The 12,343-nt window shown below is 35.2% G+C and overlaps 1 protein-coding gene across 1 annotated transcript; it reads right to left on the bottom strand.

The window, feature by feature from the left end:
• Positions 1-8,152: 8,152 nt before the first annotated feature.
• On the bottom strand, positions 8,153-12,343 carry LOC122055728 (OVARIAN TUMOR DOMAIN-containing deubiquitinating enzyme 1-like). Its single transcript, XM_042617303.1, has 8 exons — positions 11,975-12,343; positions 10,942-11,007; positions 10,771-10,854; positions 10,562-10,684; positions 9,034-9,086; positions 8,864-8,913; positions 8,686-8,786; positions 8,153-8,526 (listed from the first exon to the last, which is right to left on the bottom strand). Exons 1-8 carry the CDS (start codon positions 12,278-12,280, stop codon positions 8,272-8,274), a joined length of 1,038 nt encoding a protein of 345 aa, XP_042473237.1. The 5' UTR covers positions 12,281-12,343; the 3' UTR covers positions 8,153-8,271.

Here is a 12,343-nt window from a genome sequence, read left to right as displayed (position 1 = left end):
TGGACCGAATTAATCGAATGCTCATCCCTAATTGTTATAATGCTTAGTATTGATGATATATGGTGAAAATATGTTAACATTCACAAAATGTAGTGGTAAGAATAAACAAAGAAATGTCACTTCATTGCATAAGCATTCATCTCAGACATATATATTCTAATTATCCATGTATCCTTAAATATGGACAATTGCTGAGAGGATGAATCCCATTATATAACTCCCCTAGTTGAGCTCCACACAAAGGGGGGAAAATGACATGAAACATCACCTGAAGACCACTGTTTATCTTCCCACTTTCTGCTACAAGGCAATATATAACCACAATTAATACCGATATATGTTTCATTAACATATTTCCTTTCTATGCAATGGTTTTTCCAGTTAGTTTGAGTTTTTTTTATCTTCAGATGGTTGTGAAACAGGATTGTGTCACTAAACCTCTAATAATGACATGAATTTCTTATTTGAGAAAGGTTACAAGATCTATTTATTATTTTATGTTATTTTTTTTAATCCTTGTATCAAATTGCTTCCTATTAACTAGACTACCTTATTTTCCAAAGGAGAAATGTAATTTAGAGTTATATTTTATTTTGTTCTCTTCTATCTACTATTTTAAATGCTTTCACAAAAACAACTTCTATGGATGCATCGGCTATGAGTGTATCACATTGCCTATTCTCATGCTCATTTAAGAATTATGCAAGCCAAATTAACCCTATCTTATTAAAATGGAAGTCATGTCCACGTTAATGACTTGATTACTTGCCATCTTGATAAACAAGATCTAAATTCGTTGTATTGGTTATCTTATCCTGTAAATTTTCCTTCAGATGTGCTGGTTGATTGGTTGACATGTTTATTAAATGATATGAGTTTTGTGATATATGTATTGTTTGTGTTACATAATTGACATGCATGATAAATGCTATATTTTTGTGCTATATATTTTGTCACCTGCAAAATAATTTGTATTGAAGTATGAATTGTTTAGGATGCTTAATCTTAATGTGACCAATGAAATTTTAATATATAATAATAGCTTAGTTTATTAATTTGATATTTTTGTATGTGCCTTTCAAACATAGGACTATATATCTTTAATTCAAGTTTTTTATGGTTCATTAACGACTTCGTCTATCTGGAAACAAGTAAACAATATGGTTGATGGTTGGCACTGTTTGTAATACTGTCTCGGCCTGGTCCTGACTGTTTGAGTTAGTTTTATATATGACCTGAAAAGAAATATGGGTATTTTGCTCGGTGCTATTACTAGGAATCGCTTTTATTTTCTTTTCCTCTAACTACTAAGATGTTTTAGTTGATTGTCTCTTAATTGCCCATGAATTCAGCAATAGTTCAAAAGATTGACCTATTCGGGAATCTCCGGATCTATATTTATCACTTGATTTCCTGTCCCAGGCTAGTTCTTTTACTAAAATAGTCAATCTTTTTTGGCTTCACATGCTTATAGAACTACATTAAATGGAATGATATCTTCCGATAGCAAGTCCCACGTGGCAAGCACCAAAAAAGATGCCCACGTGGCACCTGCCCTCAGTCATGCACACAAGAGTGTGTGTAGGGCATTATCTCTATAGGTAGAGAGAGGTTTTGTTACCCCGCATACCTTATGTCATACACCTTGTGAGTATTTAATATTATAACTCGACCTTAACCATAAAAACAAAATCCTCAATGACTTAACCACAAGTCAAAATTCTTTTTTAAAAAATAGACAACGCACAAGTGCACACTGCGCGTCGTCCAAGATAACAAATCTCACACATATACACACCCACGATGTGCACCCACTATGAGCGACTGAGTATACGAAGCGTCCAAATGTGCACTCAATCATCCATAACTGTGGTTAGGGGTGTAAACAAATCGAATTGAGCCGAATATGCTGAAAAATTTAAGGCTCGAATTCGGCTCGAAATAGGTATATTCGAGTTCGAGCTCAATTCGAAGCTCGAAAATTTTAAAATGTTTGGTTCGAGTTTGATTCGAATTAGGGTTCGGGTTCGAATTCGGCTCAAAATATTCGAACATGTTCGCGAACTATTCGAATTATTACTCGAAAATAGGTTCGAAAGGCTCGAAATTTATTTATTTAATATATATTTAACTTATATTAATAAATATTAAGGCTCGTGAGCGGCTCGCGAGCGGCTCGAACAATATAATTTGGGTTCGAGTTCGGCTCGAGAAAAAGTTCGAACATGTTCGAGTTCGGCTCGAATTCGATAAATTCGAATACGAATCGAATATTTTTCGAGCCGGCTCGAAAAGCTCGCGAGTCGGCTCGATTCATTTGCAGCCCTAACTGTGGTGCACCGTGGGTGTGCAGGGTATCAATTATATATATATATATATAATTTTAATTTTTTGTAAAATTTAAAATTAAATCATTTTTAGAATGAAATTATCAAAATTTACAAATGTATTGTTTTTGAAATCTAAAAATATGTGGCATTTAACAATTTGAAATAGTACATATATTTGTTTTAATAACTTAAAATAGTGTGTATATATATATATAATCACTTTGATAAACATATATAGTGTTTTTAATTTATCGTTGGTATCACTATCACTTATCTTTATCATATATGCTACAATTTGTCTGTCATCATTTGGATTAGCAATGCTCATTGCACTCGAATTGCAGCCTCCGACACCTTAAATTCTCCTCTCTTCAAGCATAAGTAAATCCTCCTCTTCTTAGTCATTGCATTTGTTTCATACAACATCATTTTAGCATCAACACAGTTAGCTTGTGCATAGTATCCTAACAACATAGAATAATAACATATACTACAGCTATAGGCAATAGCATCCGCTACAAATTAAATATCGCAATCCCTATAAATCAAATGAGAGGCGAAGGATATTAAGTTTGATAGTTAACATGTTAAATTGTTGCTCAATGGTTTGGTGAAAATATAAGCTATTTAAACATGCACGGAGATATGAAAGACAAATGTAATTACTGAAGAAAGTAATTAGACAACTCATTTCAATTCACAGACTCAAAATGATCACCCACTTAGTTACCCCTTTCTAGTATTAACCCATTGATACACTTCATTAATTATTACTAATAAATAATTAGATGGAGCAACTAGTGATGCAGCACATGGCATGTATATCCTTGCACATTGATTCGCTATCTCACGAGAAGTTGCATGCTTCAGTTGGTAATCTTGTGGAAAAGAACAGTTGTATTATTGCTTAAACCACTTATGATAGTAAAGGTTAGAATGTTATACTTGTTCACAACTTATCTACAGAAAACCCTAAAAACTTATCACATTAATCCTAGTTTTTCAAAGTTAAACATACTTTATTCATATCTTGTCACATAGGCATCTTATATCATCTTGAATACTCCAAAGCCACAGCTCAGCCACCATACATTTGCACCAAGTCAATGTCAAAAAGGTGAGAGGGATGCTCTTATGTCGAGTCAGTATTGAAAAGGTTCAATGCGAACGATTTCTCTATAGTAAAAATATCTATGGAAGCTAAGTCAACACTTAGCGAAAAAGTATAGTGAACTCATATCGCAATTGGAATATTCTCGGATAATAGGCAACTAGATGTATCTCACAAACTGCACACGTCCGGATATTACCTGTACGGTCAACAAGCTGAGTCGTTTTACGAGTAATCCAAACGACACCCATTGGAAAGCACTGATGCGAGTTCTTAAATATTTGAAATATACTATGAACTATGGATTACATTACAGAAAGTATTCCGCTGTCTTAGAGGAATATTGTGATGCTAATTGGATATCAGATACAAAAGATTCCAAATCCACTAGTGGGTATGTATTCACGATCAGTGGAGGAGCGGTATCTTGGAAATCCACAAAGCAGACATGCATAGCTCGGTCAACTATGGAATCCGAGTTTATAACATTAGACAAAGCAGCTGAAGAAACTGAATGGCTGCGGAATTTCTTGGAAAATATTCTGAGTTGGACGAAACCTGTGCCCGCCATACTTATACACTATGATAGTCAATCGGCGATTGGAAAGGCATGGAGTAGTATGTATAATGGTAAGTCTTGACATATACGTCGTAGACACAATACCATTAGGCGGTTGATCTCGAACGAAGTGATTACAATCAACTATGTCAAGTCCAAAGATAATTTGGCAGATCCTCTTACGAAGGGGCTAAGTTGAGATCAAGTATATTGCTCATCGAGAGGAATGAGATTAAAAATCTACAACTAAAAACGACTGTAGCGGTAACCCAACCTTGTTGACTGGAGATCCCAAGATCTTGGTTCAATAGGACAACGAAGTTACAGAAGTTGTATTACAGCACACGAAATATATTATCATTATCTCTATCTCAATCCTATGATGAACTTGTGTTGTCCTACCACATGTAGTGAGGTTAAACTTATGCTTTTAATGACTTCTATACCTTTATAAGGTGGAGTATGGTACGATACTCTTGATAGAAGTGTCACCTATGTGAGTGTGAAAACTAGCCATTTCAATGAAACACTCATGAATCCAAGATGGTATCCATGGCCAAAACGGAGCCAACCATAAGAACCCAAAGTAAGTGAGATAAATCTTTGTGTGAGTGTTATTGTCTTAGTATACACAAACAGCTGAGCAGTTCAAGACATCAAGGTCACTGCGTAGCCTAGTATGCTCGATAACATTCCACTACGGAAGGTTTAAAGTCACAAGCTACCTCTCCCGATGCATTAACTTATCGATTGAACTCTCCTTAGGTGATAACATGCATGCATTATTTTTCATTTATGTGAGAGATTGTTAGAAATTATAAATGAAAAAATAATCAAAAATATTTAAATGCCTTTTGGATGATTAAAGGGTGCATCTAATGAAGAGGTTGTTGGTTGCTACTTGGAATTCCGTTTTGTTTCCCCTGTTCAAAAATTTGTACAAGTACAAAATTTTTCCTAGCAACTCATGTGCTCTACTGAAGTTAAACTTGAATTGCAAACGAAACTTAATATTTTTAATCCAAGTTGTTCTTCAGAAGCTAAACTTGGATTGGAAATCAAACTTAACATTTTTACTCCAAATTCAACCTATGTGTTCTTCAGAAGTTAAACCATATTACAGAAGTTGATTAAATATCTATTTCAAGGATTAACTTCTAGGTTAAACATGACGAGGCACTAGGCCTTCTTGGGTATGGGATCATCCACCACTTCCTAGACAAAGTATTTCAAAGAAATTAAATATTTAAACTTCTTACAGTAACCCTAGTTTTAACTACAGAGACCTCAATAGAAACACAAAATCGATAACTTCTTGTGTTGGTATTTCAGGATCCATACAAAGAACATGAACTAATTATGCAGCGGAAACAAATAATTATTTATACATTTCTGTGTAGCTTAAAGACCTCTTGATTTTCTGTTGTATTCCTCTCCTCCTCTTGGATGTCGTGTGGACGACGATCTACCAAGATGAAATCCACCCGAACCTTCTTTTTTGCTTACAAGTTTCGGCCACCAAGGGATGCCAAAATAAGAAATTTCCTTCTCTTCTTCTTCCCCTCCAAGCAAACCGGCCACAAGAAGATGGAGCTTGATGTGCCGCCGGCCTTAAGGGAAGAAAGCAAAAGGGAGAAGAGAAAAAGAGAGGGGTCGTCCACCAAGGAAAAGAGAAGAGTTTCGGCCACAATAGAAGAGGAGGCAAGGCTTGGGTTGTACCCCATGAGGCACCCTCTACCTCTCTTTTATAATCATTGGTGAATGCTAAAAAGGAAAGTTTTAAATAAAAATAAAACTTCCTTATTTGTGGTCGGCTCTTAAAAAAGGAAATTTTAATAATTAATTAAAATCTCTCTCTTTTAAATTTCCTATTGTGGATGACTACAAAAGGAAACTTTTAAAAATTAATCTCTCTTTTAAACATTGTAGATGACTACAAAAAAGGAAAGATTAAAATTAAAACTTCTCTTTTAATCATGGTTACCATAAAGGAAAGTTTTATCAAAATTAAAAATCTCTCTTTTTAAACCATTATAGATGGCAAAAAAAAACAAAAGATTTTAAAATTTAAAACTCTCTTTTAATAACCATGTGAATGCCTTCAAAAAAGGAAACTTTTTAAAATTTAAAATCTCTCTTTTAAATCTTTGTAGATGTCTACAAAAAGAAATATTTTAAAAATTAAAAAAACTTTTAATCCCTTTTTATTTGGTCGACCCCTTGCTTGGGTACCAAGCAAGGCTTGGCCAGCCCACAACTTGGGCACCAAGCAAGGCTTGGTGGGCCCCCTTGCTTGGGCACCAAGCAAGGATGTGGTCGACCCCTAAGCTTGGGTAAGAAGTTGAGCTTGGGTAGATAAAAAGACTTTTAATAAAAGGCTACAACAAGGACCTAGAGGAGGAATTGATTTTGACCTCCTGATGAGCTTGAGCTTCCTGTGTTCGCCCCGAACACTCAAATTAAGTTCATCAATAATAACTCATACCACTAAAGAGCTATTATTGAACTACCGCACCAATCTCATATTACATTATGAGCTTCTTTTTATCATGAGTGCATTAATCTCCCTGTGTTTAAGATGTCGAATGTCCATTAATTAAATAAGTTACTGACAACTCACTTAATTAATATCTAGCTCCAAGAGTAGTACTACTCAACTTTATTGTCATGTCAGACTAAGCACACTTGCAGGGTTTACATGACAATCCTTATGAGCTCCTTAAGGGGACATCATCAACTTAGATTACTAAGACATAATTTCATTTTATAATCAACAATACACCATATAAATAATATTATTTCCCAACTTATCGGGCCTCTTAATTTAACGAAATAAATCTCACCCATTGATAAATAAAATAAATAAATACTAAGTATATGTGCTTGTTATTATATCAGGATTAAGAGTATGCACATCCATAATAACAGAAGTTTTGTTCATTTATGCGGTCAGTATAAAAGGAACAACCTCAAATGGTCCTGCTCAATACACACATAGTGTACTAGTGTAATTTTATAGTCAAGAAAACTAATACCAAATTACACTACAACTATTCCAATGATTTGTCCCAATCCATCTTGATTGTGAGCTGTTATTTATAATTTATAAGGAACCGATAACATGATCTTCTGTGTGACACCATACACCATGTTATCTACAATATAAATTAAATAGACAACTGTATTTAATATATAAACGCAGACATTTGATCAAAGTGATTCTCATTTCAAAATAAATGTTCATACAAAAACTAGACTTTTAGTATATATCCTAACAGAGGTAGTATGCCTCTTAGGAAAGGAAGCGATCTACATCACCTATTTTGAAATTGATGGATGAGATCTAATTGAACCAAGAGGTTCTTATACCCTTTCATATGTATAAATAAAGTCTCTCACATACTCATTCACTCACTTCCTTCCCAACAAAGTAAGCATTGCATTCTTACATTGAAAAGTTCAAGAAGCTTCCTCGATTTGGAGATCTTGCGATTTGCAATACTGTTATCACAAGACAAAAGTCGTTGTATGTGGATTATTATTTATACTTCTAAATTTACTTTAGTAATCGATGAAAAATTATGAGCTCGAATCAATCATCACAAAGATTAGTCTAATCATAAGATGTAAATACTTATATTATATAAAAAAAAGTTTGATAATGATGATTAATTGGCATCTGCTAATAAAATTTTATTTTTCATTTTTTAGAACAAACATTAAAAAAAACACACACGCATACACAATATACAGGATTAAATCAATGTAATAAGGCAAAAGCCAGCCAACAAAAACTTGTCTTCCCACTGTTAAGGGGATTAGCAAGGGATCAAAAGCAGCGATTGAAAGCGACGACAGTTTTAAAGAAAAAGAAAAAGAACATGGTGGGAAAATATTATTGTTTTAGATCTGCCTTACTCTTAATCAGCTAAATCAATCTTGTATAGAATTATTGAAACCCCTCTTAGTCATCCTAACATTTCTTTGAAATTCTAACTTCATATCCCTTCAGTGTGGTATATAAGGATTTGAAGCATGCATTCGGGATGGTTAACACGAGCACCTAAAGTACTGAAACCAAAACCCTAAGGCACAAAAGTCTTGCTATGAAAACATAAAGGTGCATTACGGACAATTGATGACAAATCACAATTATGAGCAACTAGTGCCGAACTATAGATAGCTGGTGAGTGCAAGTCAATGATCAGAAGTCAAATAACAATTTTAAGTAAGGAACTCACACACTGCAAGAAAGAACCCAACTTGAATTTTTAATTAGGGTACAGAATATCGTAATGACCAGGCCGATACAGCAAAGTCACTCGAGATTTTGTCAGGTGATCAGATGCAGACGATGATGATGATGAAGGGATGAAGTCGTGATGGTTTATGGTTGGAGAACTCGAATCGCATGAACTTCGATCAAGGTAGACAACACGAATAGGCACGCCTAAGGCATCGGATAGAGCTATAATGTGCACATGGTCACTTTCCTCCCCCATTGGCTCCACAGAAGCTTTGACGAACTGTAAACAATAAAACCCATCAAAGAAATCCGACTGTTGCTTGTATGAACTAGTTGAAAGAGTAAACTGTTTCGTTTCTCAATATATTACTCATGATGAGATCCATATCAAATAAACCCATTTTGGAAAATCAATCAATGATCAGAAATCAGAACCAACCTGATTGACACTCATATTGGACAACCCAGCAACAAATGGCTCAAAGAATTCTGCTCGTCTGCGTATTTCACCGGCAGTTACAAATCTGAAGAACATAACGACTGAACAGGAAATAACATTAGATGAAATTATTCTGTCAAGGATAAGTATGGATTAAACACGATGAAGTTTATCTCACCATAATCTGAGATTGATTGATCACGGCTCCTCTTTAGAAGCTCTTCATGACTTAATATGCAAGATAAGCATGTTAGTTGCGCTGATATACAGTATGCTCAATGGTTAACATGATAAGATATTGTTAGTTGGTGGCAAATACAGAACAAATTGTTCTTGTTGAAAATATACCTTATGGAGGTTTCACTTCCTTGCAGAACACTTTCCAGCTGCTCAATGAATATCTGAGACAGCATCAGGATAGCTTCAGGATAAAGAGCATTTTCTTCTAGGCTATATTATCGAGCCCAGATGGTATATTATCAAGCCCAGCAAAGGCATTATTTGTGTTCATTAAAGGTACTCAAACAAGCTACGGTAAACATGAAAAAGGCCACGGATGAATGCACTGAAAGCAATAATCACACATAATAAGCTAATAGTTAAAGTAACAGTCAGGAGAACAGATTCGGTTAGAATCATTGCCCATGAAGCTTAATTTCTTCTAGATCTTGTATTAACATTGTGTTGATGATACTGAAAATCTAACACCATATCTAGTTCATCAAATGACAATAAAAGAATAGTTATATACTTGGTGAATGGAGAATAGTAGTAATGAAAATAGAAATAAGCATGGTCTCATTCGTATTGTTCTCATTCCTATTTTTAATAAGCTGTATTAAAAATAAAAAATATTTTGTCAGTATTTGAATACTGAGATTACTCTTTGTATTGATTTCCACCAGAAAACTCAGATTAACAATTACTTAGGTTAATGGGAGGAATAAATAACTAAGCTGTACTAAAAATAAAAATTATTCTAGCATAATCCAAATCTATCCATTATATTGAATATAAGAATAGCTATTTGATCAAATCCCATTTGGAATTGAATAGGTGTTCCTATGAACCAAAATATAGGATAAGCAAGATGGCACAGCCCATCAAAGAGCTGAGCTGCAAAGGGCAGTAGGTGAAATAGAAAAAAAAAAAAAAAAAAAAAAAAGTCATCCAAGGATGAATAAAATAAATAAAAGTATAAATTATTGTAGTTATTCTATTTCCATGATGCATTATGATGGTTCTAAGCATATCCTTCGCTGGAATTCAAAGTGACAACAGAAAACCTCCAAAGAGTAATCCATATCATAAAGGTCTGACACTTTTGAATTATTTGGTCAATTGCAAATAGCATCTGCAGAAATATACTATTTGCAGCAGTTTAATTGTCTTTAAATGGTCATCAAACTACGAGCTCATTCACAGTGGAGCCAAATTCTACTAATGCTAGTTGCAGATTTAAATGGCTGTGTTTGCATATGCAAAATCTACCTGCAAGGGAGAAAAGGGAAATCCCCGAGTTAACTAAAGAAACAATTTTTGGTAGATCATGATTGTTCAAAATTACATAAAAAGTACGGCCAACACATTTGCATCTGCAAGCTCAATCTTTCAAAAGCCACATGGTTATCATGATGACTTGGTTAAAAAGATGGAAGACAGATGTTTAGTTGTTTACAATAAAATAAGGAGGTCTGAATGAGAAGACAAAGAGTTCATGAAAGCACTCAATCTTGAGATGTGCACCATTAGATCTGAGATGAAAAATGAAAATAACACTAGTAATCACCATTTTCTTTAGTGCAATTAGCTTATTAATCGCATGCCTGGAGCAGGAAATTATGTCACAAGCCAATACCAAAGTAACAAAACTTACTGAGAAGAAGTCCTCAAAGGTAAAATCTGCATAACCAAGGAACTGTAATGTCTTCCTACACTGTTCGATATTTGAAAGAACACGATCAACTTCAGCCTTGTCTTGTGCGTCAAGGATATGTTCCTGGTTTTACATCTTAAAAATATCATTGACTAATGCACAGAAATTAGGACACAGCAATTACAATGCCCATTGAACCATAAATTTACCAGGTAGGAATACATAAAACCTCGATAGAAGCAATTTCCATCTCCTCGTGTTCGTCGTATTGCAGCATATTGTTCGCCCAAGAGCTGCAAGTGAAATCATATATTCACATAAAGTCGGTGCAAAGAAAATACTTTAACACCAGAATTGTTAAATATCATCTCGACTGAAACCTTAATCTTTTCCTGAAGAATGGGACTACCAGATTGAAACTCAGCAGCCAATGAGGAAAGGGGTTCCTGTGAAATTAGAAAAAGATAAGACCATTTACAGGATGGTGAATGTAGTTGTGCAATACAAGAAAATTATGTTTATCAGATAGTGGTATTAATTTAAACTCTAGCCAATTTTGTGGGCTTCACTAAATAAAGTAAAAAATCATGTGCGTTCAACTTTGTACGGCATTCTAAATGAGAACCATGTTTCTGTTTTAGGTACACTTTGGCATGATTTACTTAGGCAGAAAAATGACAGGAGATGGAAGTGAGGGAGAAGATCATATAATCATGGATCACTTCTTCACTTGTATAGAATTTTGTGATATTTTTCCTCGCTCCCCCCTCCCCCCTACTAGTTAAGTAGTAGTTCATCCAAGTAAACCCAGCCTTCTGGTCTAAATACCACTGTTAATTTTTCCGGGACTAAGATAGAAGATGTAGCATAATATAAGGTATTCTCGAAATAAACTCTCAAGTCAACTTAACAAGCAACTTAGGTGTTACAAATTTCTTCATGTTTCATTTTTCCTTTGAAATAAAAGTCACAAAATCACTGTGTTCAATAGGCCAGGGTATAAAGATCCATAGCTAGGTTAAAAGGCCATAGTAGTGATATTAATTCAACTGCAAAGCTTTCCAGTATCATGTGGCGCAGCTCAGAAAGAAAAAAAAATAGTTCATTGCTTTAAATGCAATTCTCAACTGCCCAGTTTATCACAAGAAGGATATAGCAAAATTTTTACCTTTGTGGAAGTCAATTTCAAGTTAACAAAAAAGTCAGGAATTGCATTCCAGATGCTCTCCTAAAAAGAGTATTCCCTTCCCAAGAAAGGTAAAGTTCTTTCCCATAGTGTCAACAGAAACACAGGCATACTTAAAAAAGCTAAAATTATGAAATAAAGAAGAAGAATAACGTGATGTACAAATCCAAAGTCAAAAGTTCAAAGAAGCAACCCGATGTCAATATGGTCGAGAGAGGTTGATCTACCTTGTCACCGAGGTAAGGGATCTTGGCGGCCTCCACAGCGCGAATATCGGTGTACTGCTTCATGATGTCACCATCGTCGACGCACGAACAGGAGTAGCCGTAATCGTCCTCGAAGAGGAAGCTTTCGCTAGGGTTAGGGTTGGAATTGAAGGCCGTATCGTCCGATGATTTGGGAATCTCTTCCGTCGAGGGCGGCTCCGCCGTTGCCGAGTCAACTGCTTCGACGTGGACGTCGACGCCGCTGCCGTGGTCGGCATCTTCGCCGGCCTTCCGCTTCCTCACGCTGGCCTCCGCCTCCGCCGCCATGTGCGACCTGTGCTTGAAACGCCTAATCGAACCCGTCCTGGTGGAAAATTAGAGTGCGCTTTA

This window comes from Zingiber officinale, chromosome 3B, assembly GCF_018446385.1.
Source record: "Zingiber officinale cultivar Zhangliang chromosome 3B, Zo_v1.1, whole genome shotgun sequence".
Taxonomy (NCBI): domain Eukaryota; kingdom Viridiplantae; phylum Streptophyta; class Magnoliopsida; order Zingiberales; family Zingiberaceae; genus Zingiber; species Zingiber officinale.
Note: the sequence above shows the minus strand (reverse complement) of the source record. Positions and strands in the feature narration are given on the sequence as shown.

What these genes read in the sequence shown, in the direction of transcription:
- LOC122055728 (XM_042617303.1), bottom strand. Translation starts at nt 12,280, where the DNA reads ATGGCGGCGGAGGCGGAGGCCAGCGTGAGGAAGCGGAAGGCCGGCGAA. An exon ending in GTTTTATGTATTCCTACCTG is followed by an intron (nt 10,685 to 10,770) that starts GTAAATTTATGG and finishes ATGTAAAACCAG; the next exon opens with GAACATATCCTTGACGCACA. An exon ending in CCAATATGAGTGTCAATCAG is followed by an intron (nt 8,527 to 8,685) that starts GTTGGTTCTGAT and finishes TATTGTTTACAG; the next exon opens with TTCGTCAAAGCTTCTGTGGA.